Below are 22,419 nucleotides of genomic sequence, written 5' to 3' on the forward strand. Positions count from 1 at the left end.
GAGGATTTATTACCATTCATTAATCTATTGCATTCTCCTGTCAGTACTGCTGATAAGAGAGCACAGAAAGCGCAGAAACAACACCCTTGATTCCCTTAAAGAATTTTAAAAGGTAGCCTCCTACATGTTGTTTAGGCCTTAACAGTTCTGGGCAGTAGTCCAACAGATTCCAGGTAGCTCAGCTGCCCGATTTGCAAGGCCATTTCAAACGGTCGACAAGGCCAGCTGTGTTGTAACAATGTCAAAACAAGTTCCTTGACAGTGCACAGATAAACTAATGGGAAGATTTATCCTTTCCCTCTTTCCAATTGAAACTCAAGAGTTTTAACCAAACACTAGTAGACATGTTTGGTTGCTGTTAGAGTACATATAATCCCCGACATTTCCCTCCTCTTGTTTCTTTGAAACATTTGCAAAAGAAACTACAAGTGAAGAAAAGGAGCATCCGCAGGCCGGCAGGTCAGCAGATAGCAACCTCCAGTGGGTGGCCATCCTTAGGTTTAGCTCCAGATGGTCCAAGACGGTCGGGAGTTCCACCTGCGCCCCCTAGCCCAAAAGGGGGTTCCTACCCACTTTCCAACCGGTCCACAAACACCCCGAGTCTTCAACAAGGGAAATCGGGAAATATCGCAACATTTAAACATAGAATATAAGGAAGCCAAGCACTCCCAAAAGCTGTTCGTACAAGAATTGCTCATGGCTAAACAAGAATGAAGTTATACAGGAATATACGTTCCATTAAATATTTGATTATATATATTGCCGCTTAATGGACTTCATGAACAACAAGTAAGGCAGTGTTAAAGTATATAAATGTAATGTTCTTTATGAACAAAGCAAAAGAATATTTAATAAACTACAAGCCAGAGTATAATGAAGGCACAACTTGCCAGCAATTACCAACAAGGCAAATCAAATGGTATTTCTACCTAGCCCTTCAATTGGTGCAAGTAACGAAAGACATTCGTCCAATGTGAGTTGAAGCAATCGTTCATCACTCGGAGGAAGCCTGAGTAATGGATCGGCGACTACTGCAAGGTTACAATATGTTTAATTGTTCGTGGGTTGGGGTGACATGGGTGGGGTACATAGTATTGGAATGGGGGGGGGGGTAGGTGTAAGTGCAGGGAGGTTTGAGGAGGGCAGCAGTCCAGCAGTGTTCACCGGAGCCATCACCGTCTGTACTGGCTGGGTACTGGGCTTTGTTGTCCATCCTGAAAAACACTTTCCAATGGCCTTTTGGGCAATTACCTTGAAAACCATCAGTAATATAAAGGCTGCCACGATGATTATCAGGATTGTTATAAAAAATCTTAAAACACTTCCTCCCCAACCCCCAAACAATCCCTTGAACAAACTACTCATGTTATCATTACTGTAGTCTTTATATTTGCTCGCCTCTTTCCTTATGTGACCCGCGAGGTCATTAATGTTTTCTGAATTATCTGGGATGTACGTACAACATTCTTTGCCAATTACAGCACATGTTCCCCCTTTCTCAGCTAGAATCTTGTCTAAAGCTATTCTATTTTGCATTACAGTAGTCCTTAATGCGACCAGCTCCGCGCTAATTTTTTCAAACCCATCAGCGGTATCATTTCCCATTATTTCCAATGTTGATGCCATGCTGATAAGTTCTCTTCCTGCCACCCAGGCCCCATATCGGGGGAAAATAATCATTGCTGCATATGCCCCATCTGATATAGCTCTCTTACGTCGTGTTCGATCTATCTCAGAGAATGGGCCAGTGATCAAACGCATGTGCGGAATGACGTGAGCTAGATAACATGAACCGCCCCATTTGTTTGGCAGCCATGGGTAGGCTCTATACCCACACACAAAATATGTGCCATTAGATGCAACCTTCGGGTATGTTCCATTCTCTCCCTTCCTGTTGGCTGGTAAGTCACTTATCTCTATTGATATATTACAAGTGGAGTTCCCTGCCTGAAATCTGGCATGAGGCTTTGTCCAAGTAAGGCAGATAAACCCCATACGCTTATATGTGATTCTGAAGTACGGAGGTCTTTTCTTTAAATTAAAAGGAGGGTACCACGCACCTCTAAAGTCTACACATGATGAGTTACCGGTTGTTTTAGTCAAATTAAAATTGTTGTACCAAGCAGCACCACAATAGTCTATTTCCTCAAATGGGATCACAGATAATGGCAAACCCGTTTGTGAGGAGTGCAGGAGATAAGCACACACTCAGCACTTAGTCTTATTACTCAATGTAGCATATTTGTGCGACAAAAGTAAGAATGTATTTATCCCATGTACTCCCAACTCGTGTAAATGTTCAGTGTGGTTCCCAATTGCTCTTTTCCCCCTCTGTTGGATGGGTTGGATTGTCCAGTTATCAATTTGCCCTTCCACTTCCTAGCTTCCCATCCATAAGGCAATTATAGCAACTAGGATTTGCTGTAATGGGTTCATTCTTGCACAATCTCCTCCTCTGTTGGGATGGCAAGTTTGCAGTGTGAAAAGTGTATCCAAGCAGGCTTACCTTCACACTTTACGGCAGTTGGGGTGGTCAGCAATACCTGAAACGGTCCTTTCCACCTTGGTTCCAAGGCCGTTTTCCTTGTAAAGTGCTTTATCAGTACGTAGTCTCCTGGCTGGAAGGTGTGATACGGCCTTTCCACTGGCTCAGGTAAGGCCTCCTTCACTCTCGTGTGTATCGTCCTCGCGATCCTGGAGAGCTGTTTACAGAATGTCAGCATGTTTTCATCCATCATTGCAATACTCAATTTGTTTATGTCGGTGGGGGCAGTCACGGGAAGCCGCATCGGCCTTCCCATTAGTATTTCATGAGGGGATAACCCTGTCTTCCGGTTCACTGTGGATCGCATGCTCATTAGTACCAAGGGTAATGCATCTGGCCACTTCAACCCTGTTTCCGTTGTTAGTTTCGCCAGCTTGTTCTTTAGGATACCGTTCTGTCTTTCCACGGCGCCCGCTGACTGTGGATGATAAACACAGTGAAATGCCTGTTTTATTCCCAGCGCTTTACACGCTGCCTGTGTTAGTTCCCCCGTAAAGTGTCCCCCTTGATCATGTGATATTTTGTGAGGGATGCCAAATCGGCAGAAGAAGCTTTTTAACAAGTGCTTCACAACGGTGGCAGCATCTGCCTTTGTACATGGGTATGCCTCTACCCATTTAGTGAACATGTCTACCACTACCAAGACATTTCCATATCCGCATGATGGTGGCATATTTATAAAGTCTATTTGTAGGTGCACAAAAGGACCCCAGGGGGCCGGGTGGGCTCCCGGCTGCCCTATCTTATCAATTTTGTGTTGGTTGTGTTGTTGACATACCTGACAAGTTTTACAGACCCCTTCTGCTATCTTCCCAATCCCTGGGGCATACCATGATTCTTGGACTTGTCTCACAGTCCCCCTCTTGCACACATGTCCATTCAAATGGGCCATGCGTGCAAGCCATGGAAGGATTTCAACAGGTGCTATTACCTTCCCCCTGTTTAACCAAAGTCCATCGTCATCCGCTGCTCCTCCTGCTGCTTGCCACTTATCATGGTCCTCCTGTGTTGCAGCAGCTTGAATTGCAATAATGTCTGACAAGCTGTATTGGTGCAGCTTGATTTGCTCTTTCACCAATCGTGCCTGCATTATCGAAGGCAAAGGCAGACTAGCCGCCTCTTTTGCAGCTTTGTCTGCTTTATCATTACCTTTGTCAATGTCAGTTGTCAGTTTCTGGTGTGCACGGCATTTAATAACTGCGATTTCCGCTGGCAGTGTAATGCTTGTCAACAGCTCGGACACCAAACTGCCATTCTTTATTGGTGTTCCTGCAGAGGTGAGAAACCCTCGCATTTTCCATATCGCACCTTTGTCATGTACAACACCAAAAGCATAGTTAGAGTCAGTATATATGTTCACCGCGGAATCGGCAGACAGCTCGCAGGCCCTAATAAGGGCACACAATTCCGCCTGCTGGGCGGAGAAATGAGAAGGCAGACGGGACGCTTCCATTAATTCGTCAATCGTACACACAGCGTATGCTGCATGCCCCGAGCCATCTAGTCCTCGGTATGCCGAACCATCAACAAACAAGGTGAGGTCCGGTCGCTCTAGTGGTTGATCCTTTAGATCCGGGCGTACAGTGGATACTTCCTGGATCGCCTCCGTGCAATCGTGTGGGTCGCCGTCGTCCTCCGTTGGCAGCAAAGAGGCTGGATTAAGAACGTTGCATCTTTCAATCTGTAGATTCGGTTGGTGTAGGAGAGTCGTCTCATACTGCATCAGACGTGTATTGGTTAAATGCTGTGTTTGTTTATGTGTGAGCAAAGCCGCAACACAGTGGGGAACCCTTAGAACCAGCGGTGCCCCATTACAATTTCCGCCGTGCGTTTCACTGCATAACTGGCTGCAGCCACTGCTTGTAAACAAAAAGGTAGGCCGCGTTCGACCGGGTCCAGCCTTCGACTGAAGTATGCGATTGGTCTTTGGTGGTCACCGTGCGATTGTGTTAGCACAGCCTGTGCAAATCCCTTTGTTTCATGAGAGTAAAGGAAGAACGTTTTGTCATAATCCGGTAGCCCCAGAGCGGGAGCCACCGAAAGTGCTGCTTTCAATTTTGTAAAGCATTCCCCCATCTGCTCATTCCACACAATTTGATGTGGCTGGTTTCTCCCGACCACAACATACAGTTCCTTAGTTAGAATTGCATAATCAACAACCCATTGTCTACAGTAAGTTGCCATACCTAGGAATCGCATCATCTCCTTCTTCGTGCGAGGGCGGGGCACCTCCGTGATCGAAGTTATCCTCCCTTTGTCCAACTCCCTCTTTCCGTGGGAGATGTGGTGTCCCAGATACTTAACCCTTTCTTGGACCATTTGCAGTTTGTCCTTGTTTACCTTGTGGCCTTTTGTTGCTAACGCCCGTAGCAGCTGCAGCGTATCATTTGTACACGCTGCTTTATTTGGGGAGCAAATTAGCAAGTCATCCACATACTGTAGCAGGACTGAATTACTTTTGAAAACAACATCTTCTAGATCCTTGTGTAGAGCCCGCAAAAATAATGTTGGACTGTCTGCGAACCCCTGGGGCAACACAGTCCATGTGTACTGACGGCCTTTGTACGTAAAGGCAAATAAAAACTGCGATTCCTTATCAATGGGTACGCTAAAAAACGCAGAACATAAATCGATGACTGAGAAATGAGTGGAGCTAGCGGGAATAGATGTTATCAGTCCCTCTGCACTAGGCACCACAGGGTGAACACCTTGAATTATCTCATTCACTTCTCGCAAATCTTGGACAAATCTCCATTTATCTTTCTGTGGTTTTTTTACTGGCAATATAGGTGTATTACACGGACTTGTAGTTTCCACAATTATACCCTGTTCCTTCAAGGATTTAATTACTGGTGCAATACCAGCCTCGGCCTCTTTACGGAGAGGGTATTGGCGCACATTTGGCAAAGGCATTCCCGGTTTGAGTTTAACCACTAGGGGCGTTGCCCCAATGATTCGACCCACATCATTATCTTGTTTTGTCCACAATTGTGGTGGGACCTCTCCCATCAGATTTTCCACCTTTTCTATCGTGTTCATCATTTCCAATGCCTTTTCACGCTTTGGTGGTAAATTAACCTCTTCCACCAGTCCTTGTATTTCTTTTCCCATAAGATCACAGATCCATCCTTCGTTATTCTCCAGCTTATGCACTTCCCAGTGCACTATTGTTTCTGTGCAGCTCACTGCTGCCTCCTGTAGGCGGTAAACCATAAATCCCAAATCCTTTGGGTGATATCCCTTTGCTGTAGTCATTGTTGCATGTGAGGTTACTCCCGGCGGATACTTTGTCAACTGCCTTTGCTCGTCTGTGAGCTTAACCTCCATTGCGACACCTTCCTTACCAACCATTAGGCGGCAAAGCAATAAATCATTACGTGTTTCCAAATGCGGAGCAATTTTCTCCGCAAATTCAATGTCATCCCCTCCTGCATCATAATAGATTGTACAATGTGGAGGGTTATAATATGTGTGCATTGTCACTTGTGCATTGTCTAGCCACGTTTGCATTTCCTTATTTTCGTCTGAGATAAGATTTAGGCATGACCAAGCATTTCTAATTGGTTCCTCTGGCAGTCTCCACCAATAAACAATCGGATGCGGTGTCATCAGGATCATCATTGCCAAATGTGTCTTATCCCTGGGAATATCAACATAAACCCCTCCCTTTGTGCATGCTATCGTGCATCCTAGTTTACACAACAAATCTCTACCTAGCAGATTAACTGGCGTAGTGGTTGTGAGAAGGAAAGCATGTTTCTCTTGCAAAGGTCCGCACCGTACTGGTAATTGTGTTGTTGCTTTTAATGTCTGTACCTTACCCCCTAATCCTACTATTTGTACTTCGGTGTTTGATTTTTCAACTCCTGGCAGTTCCTTCTCTGCAATAGTGGAATGAGTGGCTCCCGTGTCGACTAAGAAAGGAAGCTTCTTACCCGAAACATCCAGAGTGAAGGTCGGCTCCTCTGTTGGTGTTAGTGTCAGCATTGCTCCCTGCAACACGGGTCCACCCGCGGTGTGTCAATATGACTTACGACCCTGCAGCCGTCTTGATCCACCGTCTTGAAACCCCGGCCGTCCTTGAGGGCAATTCCTTCGCCAATGCCCTTCCTTCCCGCACTGGAAGCATTCCTGCGGTGGCGCTGTTGGTTGTGCTCGGTTTTGGCCTGCTGCAGTTTTTGAGCGTGTCAGTAGAGGCGATCGTGTCCAACCTTGACCTTTCCCTACCTGTTTCTTGGGTTTCCCTCTTCTCGGTGCCGCCGGCGGGGGTCTTTGTTGGATTCTCATTCGGCGATCCCACTGTCTAGCCGTTTCTTCGTCTTCTGAGTCTGTGTCATCTTCCTCTAGCTCCCACTTTCTCCAATCTTTATTCTTCCTTTACTCTGCCACTTTGTCTAATAATACCATTTGGAACACTTCCTCTTTAATTTTTGTTTTCGCGCTCTCCTTTTCTTCTGACCGGGATGAACATTGGTCAGCAGCTGTACAAATCTCAGTTGCTGGTCTTGCCTGCCAGCCTAGCATTACATACTTTAACTGCTTCTTAATCTGGGGTCTGAGTCCTTCCATTAGGAAGTTAGTCAACGCTCGTTGTGGTATCTCTTGTTCAACTTGAAAACCCCCATATTGCAAGAATGCCTGCACTAATCTATGCATGAATTCGGTCGCTCGCTCCCCTTGGCGTTGCTTTGTTTCATAGATCTTATCCCAATCTAACGTTGCCGGCCGCATTGCGCTCTCAATTGCATCATAGAGGAGCTGACGTGCAGTCTGCCTCTGTGCGGCAGTCCATGCCGCTGCTCCCTGTGGCTCCTCCTCTGGCCAATTACCATCCTGTTTAGCCCTTTTCCACACAAATGGGGACAGCACTGCATGGCATAATACTCCAATGTCTCTATGCGAGCAGCGGTGTGCCTCAACCCACTGCATTATCAATTCCTTTGTTGCTCCCACATTCCCTCTCAGTTCTAGTACTCGCTCCTTCATCGATCTCAATTCACTCTCTCTAAACGGTCTGTACACCGATTGAGCTGGCCCTCCTGGCCCCGCTGGAATTATTTCTTGGACCGGGTAGGCAGAGGCTGTGGCCAGCAGTCCCATGGCTCCCAGGTCCGGATACAGACTTGGTGTGCTATTCACACACGCAGGTGGAACACCTGCATTGTTTCCCTGGTCTTCCCACCTCTGCACTGCAGTTACAGGGGCGGGAAGATTTCCCTTAGCTTGCATTCCCTTATTTTTTTCTCCCATTTTCTCGACTTTTTGTTCCACTAATTTTCTAGCCACCTCATTTACCTGTAAGGCTTCCTCCTCCCACATATCATACGCTCGCATGTCTGGCTCAGGTTTTACTTTATCATTCATTCGATGTTCTAGCCGGCTTGATAGGTTATTTACGATTTCTGATCTTAGAGAACCCCACCTTGGGAATGGGTGTGGATCCCCTTTTGTCCACCTTTCCCACAATGCCAATTGAGTGCATGACTTAGGTCCATATTTTTCATACATTAATCCCGCAGCTGTATTCGGGGGTGGGGCATCTTTATCCCCTGTTGATTTTGACGTCTTATTTCCCATATTTCCTTATTTCACTGATCCTTCCTAGAGTTTTCTTGGGCCGGGTTAGTGTTCTCCGCCTGGGGTGTTTCTTCACACTCCCAATGCACACTTCCCGCTCCCTCACCCTCCCAACGGGGTTTTCACACCTTTCCCTCCCCTCAATCTCCCGTTCGGATCCTGGCCCTGGCGTATTCTTGGGTCTCCCCCACGGTCTCCCAAAGGAGTGTCCTGGGGTTCCCCTCAATCTTCCAATGGGCCCTTACCTTCCCGGGTACCCCTTTCCGATGTGCAAATAAACCTCCTTCTCCCCTGGTTCGTTTTGAAAGGGCAAGGACAGATCTCAGAGAGCAACGAGTATCCCCAGTGTGAGAAAGGAGGCAGCTTTCTTACCTTTTCCTTAAGCTGGCCGGCTCTTTCCTCCTTTGTCTCACCAGGGCTCTCGAGCTCCTCCTCGATCCGGCTTGCCCCCTGCCGACTACGCCAATTGTTGAGATCCAGGTGAGGTCCACAGTGATTAGGATCAAGCTTTGTTCCCACCGATCTTGGTAGAGAAGGGTTTATTACACATCAGACATATGCATATGGAGACAACAGGCTTTGAACACAATAGTCCACCCAGCCTAATCCTCTGGTGAACGGTCTTTCGGTACTGCCTTATATTCAATTTACTGCGACCTTTGAATGACTGTGTGTCAAAGAGGATTTATTACCATTCATTAATCTATTGCATTCTCCTGTCAGTACTGCTGATAAGAGAGCACAGAAAGCGCAGAAACAACACCCTTGATTCCCTTAAAGAATTTTAAAAGGTAGCCTCCTACATGTTGTTTAGGCCTTAACAGTTCTGGGCAGTAGTCCAACAGATTCCAGGTAGCTCAGCTGCCCGATTAGCAAGGCCATTTCAAACGGTCGACAAGGCCAGCTGTGTTGTAACAATGTCAAAACAAGTTTCTTGACAGTGCACAGATAAACTAATGGGAAGATTTATCCTTTCCCTCTTTCCAATTGAAACTCAAGAGTTTTAACCAAACACTAGTAGACATGTTTGGTTGCTGTTAGAGTACATACAATCCCCGACGTATATTTGTACTGAAGTAAAAAGTTCCCCACTTCCTGAGATGCCAATTGTCCTCATGGAAGTTTAAGGTTAACTTTTTTGCCAAGATGGCTGCTTGCTTCTGTATTAGAGCAGTATGCTTTGCTTTTGGCTGAAGGTCTGTATTTGTGTCCATTGTGGGTTTGTTCTTGTCCAGGTGCTGACTTTGACGAGCAATGAGCGCATTCCATTGCAGCCTCGCATGCGGCTCTTGTTTGAGATCAGCCATCTCCACAATGCTACACCTGCCACTGTTTCTCGTGCTGGTGGGTTATTCTCACTCTGCCAAACGCAATTGTCCTGTTGGCACTTCAAGTGAACCAATACTGTGCCACAATGAATTTTGCCAAGTACACCAGGCGATTAGTGACCTTTGCCATCACATTATGCGCGACCCCAACACAGGAGAGATTAATAGTGGTCTTCTTCATCTTCGTTTGTATGCAGCCTTTGGGGTAGCATCGTTGGCTGAGTGCACGGCTGTGCTGCTGATGCAATGCCCTCTACTGATTAGGGCAGGAATTTGGAATTTGTTCAGGGTTCCGGTGATAGCTCACCTACTCTTTGTGAAGGACACCGTGGGATCTTTAACGTCTCCCAACCAATTGTGGCAGATGGGATTCCCGTTCAATGTCCATCCGAGGGACGGCGCACACATTGATGAATCAGCCTTCCTGTGAAACACCGGGATGACTGTTTGTAGCTGGGTCGGGATTCAAACCCAGGTTAGACAGCTTAGAGGTGAGTGTTCGTACCTCTATGTCATCTTGTTGGCCCCTATTAATAGTGGTAATGAGGTTGAAAGGCTTCAAACACGTTTCAACAATGATGAGGATGTTGATTATAACGACGGAGTAAAATAAGAATTGCTGGAATTGAATAGCAAACTCATGTGCAAAGCCAATTATCAATTTCCTGGTGTTTTCTCATTTATAACAAACATCTCAGTTTCTTTTGGATGTTCTCCAATGACAATGTTTTCAGCTCCACTTTGAAATTTCAACCAAAATCTTTCCTGTCTTTGGTCCCTGTGAAACCTTTTCATGAAAAACTCACATCACATATAATCTGCTATATTCAGCAGGATTCCACATGGAGCACTGTTAGGTTAACTTTTATGCAGTGCGTAAAGAGCACAAAGTAACTGTCATCAGTAATCAAATGAAATATCAAATGCTGCATTGGAGTCATCAGAAGGAACCCGAAGAAGTAAAGAGCAAATATGGAGTCATCAGGAAGAACCTGGATAGGATTCGGGTTTCAGCCGCTACCTTCACAACCCTCAAACCCATCCAGGTGCAGCCAAGTGGGCCTTCCAGAAAAATGTCTGCAATAATTCACGTCTCCTTTGTTAGACAGATAAAGAAAGAAAGAGTAATGTGTGTTACATATATAATGTTACAAATGTGACATTTTGGTTTAGTGTTTCACTGTAAGGTTATTGTTTTTATTCATTAATTTTCTGCTGGGCCCAGCGGCCATTATGTGCAAGGTGTTGTCGATACAAATTGAAATTTCAACGCCTGTTTTCTCTGTACTTTTCACAGGAATATTGTATATCAACCCCAGTGATCTTAGCTGGTGTGCCCCCGTTATGAGTTGGATCGACCAAAGAGAGGTGCACTCTGAGAGAGCCAATCTCAGTATCCTTGTCGACAAATATCTCCCAGCTTGCCTCGATGCTATGCGGAACAGGTATCCATTTTTGCTTGAGAAGCATGCAATTTGGAAACTTCCATTTTTGAAGAAATCTCATTTCAGCAGCTTTGGAATATCATGATTAAGTAAAAGCCAGAGGAGCAGCCTTGGAATATCATGATCTGCTCAAGCTCTTACACGAGCCTCGATCATTTATATACAAAGGAACTCTGATATGTCAGCTGAACTGTCACATATAAATGGACATTGCTCTAAAAATAGAAGTAGTAATTAACTCCTCCACTGAAGGTAGATGGAGGTTATAACATAAATGTTTTTACCCCTGTCTGTTTGTTTGTGTGTCTGTGTGGGAGCAGGATATCTCAAAAAGTTATGGATGGTTTTGGATTAAACTTGATGGACAGGTTTGGTGTGTGACAAGGACGAATTTATTACATTTTGGTGAAGATCCGGATCCGGATCCAATAATTTTTAAGTGATTCTTCACCATTGAGAGATGGCGCCAAAATGATGTATAGTCTAGCATGAAATCTCAAAGTTGTGAACGGATTATGACAAAACTTGGTGGATGAGTTGATTCGGTGACAAGAACAAGCCAATTAGATTTTGGTTCAGGTCCAGAAGCAGATCCGGCCTATCAGTAGGATCCATAACATAAACTGTTCAGCCTGGTGGTGGTATGCGCTCCACCGAGTGCCGTTCTAGTTCATAAATGCAACACTAAACCCATATTGGTTCACGAAAAAATATTTTCACGAAAAAAATAAGTGACCACTGTATTCGTTATTGTTGTGTCTGTCTGTCTTTATGTCTGTCTGTCTGTCTGTCCCGAGCATAGCTCCCTGGGTTTTGATCCGATCCTGATAAAATTTTGGTGGGAGGTTTATATCATGATCTAGTTGTGTTTTCCTGAAAATGGGCATGGTGCGCCCATTATGGGCGGAGCCACGCCAAAAAAACATGTGTTTTTAGGGGGTAGCTGATTTCAATTTGCATCTTCTCCTCGGGGGTTTGTCGAATCTGACGGGTTTCGGTATTTGGTTAGCCCAATGGCACCTGCATAGCCCCACGGAGCTCCATTTTTCATTTTCGTCACAAGGTCAAGGTCACAAGGTCATGAACTTAGAAAATTGCGAATTTTGACAAATTTCTTCTCCGAGGGGTTTGTCGAATCTGGCAGGGGTTTCGGTATTTGGTTAGCCCAATGGCACCTGCATAGCCCCACGGAGCTCGATTTTTCATTTTCGTCCCAAGGTCAAGGCCACGAGGTCACGAACTTAGAAAATTGCGAATTATGTTTTTAGGGGTAGCCGATTTCAATTTGCATCTTCTCCTAGGGGGTTTGTCAAATCTGGCAGGGGTTTCAGTATTTGGTTAGCCCAATGGCACCTGCATAGCCCCACGGAGCTCGATTTTTTTTTTTCATTTTCGTCCCAAGGTCAAGGTCACAAGGTCACAAACTTAGAAAATTGCGATTTTGACATAAAAATCCATCTTCTCCGAGGGGTTTGTCGAATCTGGCAGGGGTTTCGGTATTTGGTTAGCCCAATGGCACCTGCATAGCCCCACGGAGCTCAATTTTTTCATTTTCGTCCCAAGGTCAAGGTCACAAGGTCACGAACTTAGAAAATTTCGAATTTTGACATAAAAATCATACGACCGCCCAAACTTTGAGAGCTTGGATGACAATATTTTTTATGCATAATCTTGAGGTCATTCCCCACCTAAATTCTTGAAACCATTTTTCTCTATCTCGAACACCTTGCCCGTGGCTTCCCTTCAAGTTTGTTTTTACGCTGATTTCATCAAAGTATGGATAATTCGAGGAGTGCGAAATGCCATATAGCCTATATGACGTTATATTGTTCCTGGAATGTTCCAGAGGAAGTTTTGCAGAGGAAGTCAAATTTTTAAAGTTGTGGGAATCGAACCGGGTTTTAGACCTTCTTCGACGAACTAACTCCATCAAGCTATAGCACGTATCCTGTTTCCTTATTTTAATGTCCACAACATTGTTTTGTGACCTTTAAAGGTTATGCAAAGGTCAAATTTTTAAAGTTGTTGAATGCCTGAGATATGTGCAGGGATAGAAATGTGTGTGATGTGTGCAAAATAAACACCGAAAGGCTGTTTCCGAAGGGCAATCTCCAGCTTCTCCAATTTTGGCATGATGTCACTGGTCTTTCCATCATTCACCAGGTACCTTATATATTATGTCCCTTCCAAGTGCATGACGTTATACGTAACAGTGGTGTTTATGAATCGACAAACTCATTTTACAATTCCTCGTCTTTTCACGTGTTTACTATGAGGCAGCATAAGTCCCGAACTGCAAGCCATGGCACGGCGTTCTCCCTCACAAAACGTAATCGTTACCCATCTTCGTTGGCGGAGGTAAAAAAAAATCTGTTCACTTCATGTGAGTGGTCACAATTCAAATCTGCTGAGCCATTACAAGGTGGCTCAATACATAGCCTATAAAACATATGAAACCTCTGAAGGCAGTTACAGCTGAATGCATAACCACCTATTAGTGGCCTTTATTGTGCTCCTAATAGGCCTGATGTAGCTTCGTGTCCTTGGCAGGTTCAAGACTATAATTCCACTTCCTGAGCAGAACTTGGTCCGTACTCTGTGTTCTCTGCTCGATTGCCTGCTGACTTCTGAAAATGCACCTCATGACTCTCCCAGGGAACTTTATGAGCTATACTTCGTCTTTGCTGCTGTATGGGCCTTTGGCGGAATGCTTTGTCCACAACAGGTTGGTCCTGTCTTCAAGTCAACATCAGCTTACAATTGCAACTTTGCACAAGTAGTTTTGTTTTCTTTCTCCAATGATCTACTATAAATAAGACTCATGTCGTACCGGTAGTTTGTGGAGTAAGTGAAGATGCCACGATCCTGTTTCCTGGGAGAGCCCTCTTGTGTGGATGTACAGGTTAATCCCCACCTTGCTATATATACATCAGTATACTTTCACATTATTTAGGACATTCGGAGAGAGTAGACAAAATCAACGTAGCAGATCAGATTTCAACAGGGATCCAGCATCTTGAGCTTTGTACTTAGAAGGGAACACCAAGCAGGCCAACCTGTACGGAGAACGTTGACTCAGAAGTACAGCTTATTGACAGCTATAGAGGAAAACCGTGTGTGTGTGTGTGTGTGTGTGTGTGTGTGTGTGTGTGTGTGTGTATGTGTGTGTGTGTGTGTGTGTGTGTGTTTTGTTACATGCCTGACTTGATAAAAAAAAACACTTCTGACTTCACATTCCTCAGTCGAGAGACCAACAAGCAGAATTTAGCAAATGGTGGACATCCGAGTTCAAGACAATCAAGTTCCCTACTCAGGGGACTGTCTTTGACTACTTTGTTGATGGAGACACCAAGAGGCTTGAACCTTGGTCTAAGCTTGTTCCAACCTTCATCTTCGACTGTGATGTCCCTCTGCAGGTGAGGCCACACTAAGCTGCCAAGAACCTGATGTTACTTGCTGTGATTTTGCTGTTCAACATTGGAACATATATTTCCATTTGTGACACTGGATGTTTTACTCCTTGTCCAGGCATGTCTTGTTCACACAGCAGAGACCATAAGACTGCAGTATTTACTAAAGTTGCTGATAGTGCGACATTGGCCTGTTATGCTGGTTGGTAATGCTGGGACAGGCAAGTCTCTGCTCATTGGAGAAACGCTTCGAAGTATGGACAGAGATGAGTTCCTCATCAGAAATATCTCATTCAACTACTTCTCCTCATCAGCTTCACTGCAGGGTCTGGTGCTGCATTGCATAACAATATTAACCACCAATTATATCGTGATTCTCAATAGATGAAGAGCTTGGTAGATGAGCTTTTTTCCTGCAAATTGGAGGCATTGATCCAAATCTTATGAGCAATATATTTCCACCTATGTACTGGAACTAAAGGAAAGTGAAAACTACCCATTTCTTATGTCTATCATGTGCTAAAACATGGGGCCTTAGAAGTGTAATATGAAAAGAAGTTTAGACTAGAAGGTGAGCTTGGAGCAGAGTGTGCTCGCATGCTGCGATTGCACAGTGAGGAATGAAATGTTCTGTCATTTTAAGGTCAATGTAGGAATTTTTCTGACCTTTGTGGGATAATTAGCCCTTCCCCCACCACGCAGCAGGAGAGGAGATTTTGCAATCACTTCTGTGTTCGTCTGTCCGTCTGTCTGTGCAGGCCATAACTTCTTTTTTTTTTTTTTCTTTTTTTTACCGTTTGAGCTTTTGTCATCAATTTTTCCACAAACCTTTATTATGGGATTGTGGAGAAAATATTTTTTTAAATTGGGTCAAAATGTGAAAGGGCAAAGTCATAGTGATTATAAATGGCCATTATTAGCTCTGCCGCAACACGTCAAGAGCGAGACGCCCCGTTTTTAAAAATCGCTTCCGTGTTTCCTTTATTTATTCACCATTGAGCTTCAGTGTGTCTGTCCGGGCCATACAATTTTTACCATTTGATCTTTTGTCATCAAACCTTAAGGCCTAGTCACACCTTGACGTTTTAGCCAGCGATGGCAACGTGTTAAAATTTATGTAAAACGCTGGCTTACGTTGAAGTTTTGATGTTTTTTTTTTAAAGATTTGGACGTATTCATAGCGACTTGGTCTTATGTATAACGCATTGGTAACGGACACAGAACGTTTCGTTGTGTTATAGATAACTTATACCAACGAATGCTGAACCTGTTGTAGGCCTACACAACCGATGCCCAATGATAGTCTAACTTAGGCATAGCGCGTTGCACGCATCACCGACGATGTTGTGGCGTAGCCTATTAAAAGGCTGACGCACAACGATTCGAATCATAACTGCCGTAGAAATGGAAGGGTCAACATCGCGGTCACACCTTGGCGATCTTGCCAGCGTATGCTGACGTAACAAAAAGTGTGTCTAAAACGTTGGGGGCACGTCGAATACGGTATGGGTAAGTTTGGTATGCGCGAGTAGAACGCTAAATACGCTATCATACGTCGTAGTAAGTAGAGTACGTCAAGAAATTTTAAACATGTTCAAAATTTTACGACGTACTCGGCGTATGACACACGTTCCGCATGCGATGGGGATAAGTTTTACACACGATATGTGGACGCTTACACACGTCCACAAAGGCTACTTATAAGCTCCTCATAAGTCGAAACACGTCGCGGTAATGTCTTTTTTATGCGAAACTTATTTATAACTTATGTTTGACGTGCTTTGAACCAATTCTGTACGTAGTCCCAACCAACATCGACGTATGTAGACGTATTCCAATGACGTCTTCCGGTCGACAAAAAAAATAAAAGAACGTGTTTCAAACTTACAACTGCCATATGAAGACGTGTTCCCAGCGGTTTTTGGAATTGGTATATAAAAATGCTGCTCATAAAAGGGGAACCCAACAGAGTTTTCGAGTCCTTTTTGAGTCGATGTCCATGTCAGCAGTAACAGTATCAGTATCAGTATCAGTATTAGTATTAGTATTAGTTTGTTCATGTTGGCAGTAGTAGGTGAGTGTGAGGGGGAGGGTGTGGATTATGATGGATCGTCCTTGGATCCGCGTGTCCACGAGTAGGAGACAAGTTTTCACCATTGTTCGAAGTTGTTCTTGGCTAATTTTTAATGGGACTTTTTCAACAATGAGCTATTGCTTGTTTTTACGATTTAGGTCTATTCATAATGGGTTGGACAAATGCACAATGAACTAATAATGTGCGTAGAGCGCTTTGATTACTTATAGATACGATATACCAAGGAATAATTATCGTGAAGCCGGCGTTCACAAAGTGTGCCCAACGATAGCCTAACTTATCCATGTCTTGCGGCAGTTTATCTTTGCCGGTGACGTAGGGTTTGTTATTCGTAGGCTGACACTCAACGATTAAAATGGCTGCATCTCCACTATTGAAAGTAGACGCTTGCGCTCAACAATTGGATTTTTTTTACACTCAACGACTTTTAAACGGTACCACTCAACTATTTTCATTGTTTACAATGAACGATTTCAATTGCTGTCACTCGCCTTTGTTTTTTGATGCTGGTGCTCAGAAATTTTAATCGTTTCCATTGAACGTGCAAAATCACTCAAACCCCATTATTGAAAGTAGAGGCTTGCGCTCAACAATTGGATTTTTTTTACACTCAACGACTTTTAAACGGTACCACTCAGCTATTTTCATTGTTTACAATGAACGATTTAAATTGCTGTCACTCGCCTTTGTTTTTTGACGCTGGGGTTTTGAAATTTGAAGCGTTTCTTCTGAACGTGTTAAAACGCTCAAACTCGACTATTTTAAATAGACGCTGCCGATGGACAATTGGAATCATAGCCAAGCTCGACATCAAAGTGTGAACATCCTCGTCATGCCGAAGAAAAGTTTGAAGAATGCTGCAAATAAGTGTCCTGGCCGTGGCCGTGGACGCTGACGCAAGGACGATCCATTATACCGACGTCTTTCAGCCTATGAGTAACTTAAAAGTAACGTCTGTCGACGTGTGGCATCGAACGCGTAACGTGCCAAACAACACGTTAATCACAGGTTAGAAATAAGTTTCGGGTACGCGAAACATTACGCCGGCATGTCTCGACTTATGATTAACTTACAAGTAGCATGTGTTGACGTCTGTCAACGATCGCAGACCATGCATACAACTTGTGGCCAGCGTAGCGGAACGTGTGAGTCATACGCCAGCATACGTCGTGAAATTTCAAGCATGAAAAAATTTGAACACAACCAAAAAGTACAACGTATAAAGCCAACGTACAACGACGTATGGCAGTGTTTTTCAGCGTGCTCTCAATGTTATCAAAACTTACCCATAACGTATTCAACGTGTGCCAGCGTTTTAGAAAAAAAATTAAAAAATCGGCATACGTTGGCTAAAACGTCAAGGTGTGACCGGGCCTTTAAACAAACCCTTATTGCGAAAATATGGAGAACGCAAATGAATAAAATGTTCAATTTGATTTTAATTGTCGTTTTCTCAAGTTGATTGCAAGTACAAAGTGGATGCGGATTGGCTTTGTATTTTGAGATGCTTTCGAGCTTTAAAAAAAAATGACAGCATTACGAGCTCTTCATAAGAGATTTAGTTGATCTTGCATTGCTTGAAAATGACGAGCAATGAATGTGTCTGAGTATATTAAATTGTAATATATTAAACTAGTGCTATTGAGTTAAAACTAGTGCTAATGAAGCCAATTAATTAAAACAAGTGCTAAACAGGTGTATTAGAACTAGTGCTAATGAAATAGGACCACAACAATAAATCAGTGACATCTAGAAACAATGTGACTGGGGAAAAGAGTGAACCTCAAAATAATATATGGATGGTAAGCAAGGATTATGGAAATTTGTGCTTGATAACTTGTTGGTAACAGTTCATCTTCTGTAAGGAATGACACAAATACACTGTCCTGAAATTGTTTCAACACCGTTGCAGTGACGTTGCAGAAGCCTCTTGAGAAAAAGGTTGGAAGGGCCTACGGTCCTCCGGGCACAAAGCACCTCGTGTATTTCATTGATGATTTTAACATGCCGAAAGTGGATGATTATGGCACGGTACAGCCACACACACTGCTTCGTCAACACCTGGACTATCGCCACTGGTGGGTTGTGAGCAGGACACAAAAGTGCTCAAGGACAGGCTCGTGTCTTTTATTTTTCAGGATAACTTTGGACCTGGAATGGCTGTTCGCTTGACTTTGAATGTTGCAGGTATGACCGGGATACGCTCGTCGTGAGGGACATCCATAATGTACAATATGTGGCATGTATGAACCACGTGGCTGGCAGCTTCACCATCAATCCCCGGTTACAGGTACACAAGAACGTTTATGGATCATCATTACCCCACGTGTGTGAAGCAAAAAAGCAGGGTTAAGTAATAGGTTCACTTAGTCTGTCTGTCTGTCTGTCCACAAACGTCAGTTTATGATGGAGAAACAACAAAATTTCAATTAAATGTTATATTTTGAACACAAATCAGAAAACAAACATGTAGTTTAAGAGTAATTTGGCTCTGAATTTTTCTCGGTTATGCATGCACAGACGAGGTAAATACTATTTTGCTTGCCTGGACTTTAGTCAGGTGAGCTTATGCGATCAAGCGTGTCCGTAGGTGAGTGAGTCAGTTTGAGTCAGTGAGTCCGTAAACACTTCAGTCATTATCGCTTGAACCAAACAAACAATTTTGATGAAACTTGGCCACAAGCTTCATATCTGATGCCTAACAACGGTGGATTGACCGCATCAAAATCTGCGCTCATTAAGGGGGTCTACGGGGGTTTTTTGATCCCCCCCCAATAAACGAATTAATATGTTTTTGCTCTCTCCTCTCCAAAACTACACACATGTTTTCCATGAAAATTGACCACAACCTTCATCACCTGTAATGTACCTAACTTTATCGACTGCATCAAAATCTGCATTCATTAAGGGGTCTTCGGTGAGAGGGAGTTGAACCCCCCCCCCCCCAAAATAGGTATTTGCTCTCTTCTCTGAAACTACGCACACGATTTTGATGAAACTTGAGCATAAACTTCATCACATGTGTTTTACCAAAGTGTATTGACCGCATTAAAATCTGTGCTCATTAAGTGGGTCTACGGGGTGGGGTTTGACCCCCCAAAATAGGTATTTGCTCTCTTCTCCAAAACTCCACACAGAATTTCAATGAAATTTGACCACAACCTTCATCACCCTTGATGTACCAAAGTTTCTTCATGGCATTAAAAATAATTCAGTGTCTAAGGGGTGTGCGGGGGGGTTTGCGTGACTGTTGCTCCTGATCCAGGTGAGCTTCAAGACAGGTATGTTTTTAGTCTGTGTGCCTGTTTGGCAATCAAGCAAAACTGAGAATCATTCCAAACAGGAAACTTACTGTTTTTAGGATGTCATCAAGGACACAAACAATAGGCACGGATAACACTGAACAACAAATTTCAAAAAAATTTTTTTACTGTAGATGTGTAAAGTGATTAAGACTAATTTGGGTACGCCGATTTCAAAAATCATAACCGTTTTGCTGTATCACGTCAGGATTTTCAGGAACAGAAATATTCCCATTGCCTAGAAGTCAGGATTTCAATGAAATTTACATATGTCTTTAATATGTCTATTTCGTACAATTGTTGTTAACTTGTGTTATATTTCTTTCTTTCAGATAAAGATGAGTAGGCGTTCCTGTACCAATCATCCTGACAACTTCTGTTATGTCTGTGGTCGGTATACCAAAAAAGATCAACAGCGAAGTATATCTACAGCATTGAAAATGAAGGCCGCCTACTTTCACTACTTCGGGTGTAAGGTGGGGGACCAAGAACAGAGCTGGGCACCACACATCTGCTGCACAAGCTGTCACACAACCTTGACTCAGTGGTTGGTGGGCAAGCGCGCGAGCATGCCATTTGCGCGAGCATGCCATTTGCGGTGCCCATGATATGGCGTGAGCCGCAGAATCATCATGATGATTGTTATTTCTGCTGCACAAGCATCGCCGGCTTCAACAAGAAGAATAAAGGTCACATCAAGTACGCTGACTGCGTCTCTGCTCGTAAACCTGTGCCTCATGATGACGAGAACCCCGTTCCAACACCTCCAGCTGATCAGAACATAGCTGTAAGCAGTGGTGAAGAGGATGGTGATGATGAACCTTTTGAACCCGACACTCAAGAATCACACCTTCTGAACCAGGGAGACTTAAATGATCTTGTAAGAGATCTCTCGCTGTCAAAGGCGAAGGCAGAGCTGCTTGGATCAAGGCTGCAGCAGTGGAATCTACTTGAACCTAACACCAAGATATCCTTGTTCAGAGCACGTCACAGAGACATGGCTGAGTTCTTTGAGATGGAAGACACGATGACATTCTGCAGTGACATCAACGGTCTGTTGAAAGAACTTGGGTGTGATCACGATCCTGCAGACTGGCGCCTCTTCATCGACTCGGGGAAGAACAGCTTGAAGGCTGTTTTGCTCCACAATGGCAACGAGAAACCTTCAGTCCCACTGGCTCACGCGTTCGGCATGACAGAGACCTATGAGACTATGCGGCAGCTGCTTGATTCCATCAAGTACAATGACTTCAACTGGCACATCTGCAGAGACTTGAAACTGGTGGCGCTGTTGTTTGGGCTGCAGTCAGGCTACACGAAATACATGTGCTTCCTTTGTCTCTGGGATAGCAGAGATGACAAGAATCACTGGACGAAGAAAGATTGGGAAGAGCGAAAAGAGCATGTACCTGGTCGACACAACGTGAAGCATGTCGCCCTTGTCGACCCAGCCAAGGTTTTCCTTCCACCACTCCACATAAAGCTCGGCTTGATGAAAAGTTTTGTACGGGCAATGGATCTGAATGGGCGTGGGTTTTCCTCAAGGAAAAGTTTGGCAACACCTTGTCGGAGGCCAAGATCAAGGCTGGTGTCTTTGTTGGACCGCAAATCCGACAGATTATGAAGGACGAAACTTTTCCGACAACTCTAAACCCCAAAGAGCTGGCAGCGTGGAGGAGCTTCAAAGCTGTGACGGACAACTTCTTGGGGAACGAGCGCGCGGACAACTATGAAGAAATAGTGCAGCAGCTGCTGGAGTCCTTCAGGAAACTTGGCTCCAGGATGTCCCTGAAAATCCATTTCCTACACCAGCACCTGAACTTCTTCCCTGACAACTTGGGAGCAGTCTCGGACGAGCACGGCGAGCGATTCCACCAAGAGATTTCACTCATGGAGACGCGTTACCAAGGGCGGCACAACCCGAACATGATGGGCGATTTCTGCTGGTTCCTGCATCGTGAAACTGACACAGAGCGGCACAAACGCAAAGCCAAATGCCTAAAGCATTTTTAATTATATTCTAGTGGAGTTTTTCTGTAATTTCTATAATTTTGAAGCATTCATGATGAAATAAATGAATAAATGAATTTTTGTAAATTTCATTGAAATCCTGACTTCTAGGCAATGGGAATATTTCTGTTACTGAAAATCCTGACGTGATACAGCAAAACGGTTATGATTTTTGAAATCAGCGTACCCAAATTAGTCTAAATCACTTTACACATCTCCAGTAAAAAATTTTTGTTGTTCAGTGTAATTAATGTAATGTGTAAAAGACGATGCATCAATGGCGGCAAACTTCCGAAGTGCTTTTCTATTACCTTTAAAATCATTATTTTATTTAAATTGAATTATATACTTGAACACTGGAGAACACAATTCGCCTTATTGGCACTTTCAAAAACCTTTCAGTTCGCAGTACGTGGACAAAATAGTACGGCATTTTACATCATCTCAACCAATCAAATTGGTTGCTCGCAAACCCTGCCCATGTCCTTTTTTTCTCTCGATGTTCTATGAACTATGGTGTTCTATGAACTCCAGTTATTATTATGATTTTTTTTTTTATTATCATGGTTGCTGCTCTGTTTACTTCCGCCACTGAAGGTGGGCGGGGGTTTCTTTTCACCCCTGTCTGTCTGTCTGTCTGTCTCTGTTTGTTTGTCTGTGAACAGGATATCTCAAAAAGTTGTGGACGGATTGGGATGAAACTTGGT

The 22,419-nt window shown here is 44.0% G+C and overlaps 1 protein-coding gene across 1 annotated transcript in view; it reads left to right on the forward strand.

Moving 5' to 3' along the window:
- LOC147022886 (dynein axonemal heavy chain 9-like) overlaps nucleotides 1-22,419 on the forward strand; it is a 318,333-nt gene that overhangs the window by 133,687 nt on the left and 162,227 nt on the right. Inside the window, exons 39-45 of the mRNA XM_085890311.1 lie at nucleotides 9,358-9,466; nucleotides 10,748-10,895; nucleotides 13,446-13,620; nucleotides 14,138-14,311; nucleotides 14,424-14,631; nucleotides 18,313-18,478; nucleotides 18,588-18,690. Of these exons, the coding sequence (XP_085746437.1) occupies nucleotides 9,358-9,466; nucleotides 10,748-10,895; nucleotides 13,446-13,620; nucleotides 14,138-14,311; nucleotides 14,424-14,631; nucleotides 18,313-18,478; nucleotides 18,588-18,690 (1,083 nt within the window). The remainder of the gene's footprint in view (nucleotides 1-9,357; nucleotides 9,467-10,747; nucleotides 10,896-13,445; nucleotides 13,621-14,137; nucleotides 14,312-14,423; nucleotides 14,632-18,312; nucleotides 18,479-18,587; nucleotides 18,691-22,419) is intronic.

Source organism: Eptatretus burgeri, chromosome 7 (assembly GCF_056783735.1).
Source record: "Eptatretus burgeri isolate ZD-2024b chromosome 7, Ebu_testis_v1, whole genome shotgun sequence".
Lineage (NCBI taxonomy): Eukaryota > Metazoa > Chordata > Myxini > Myxiniformes > Myxinidae > Eptatretus > Eptatretus burgeri.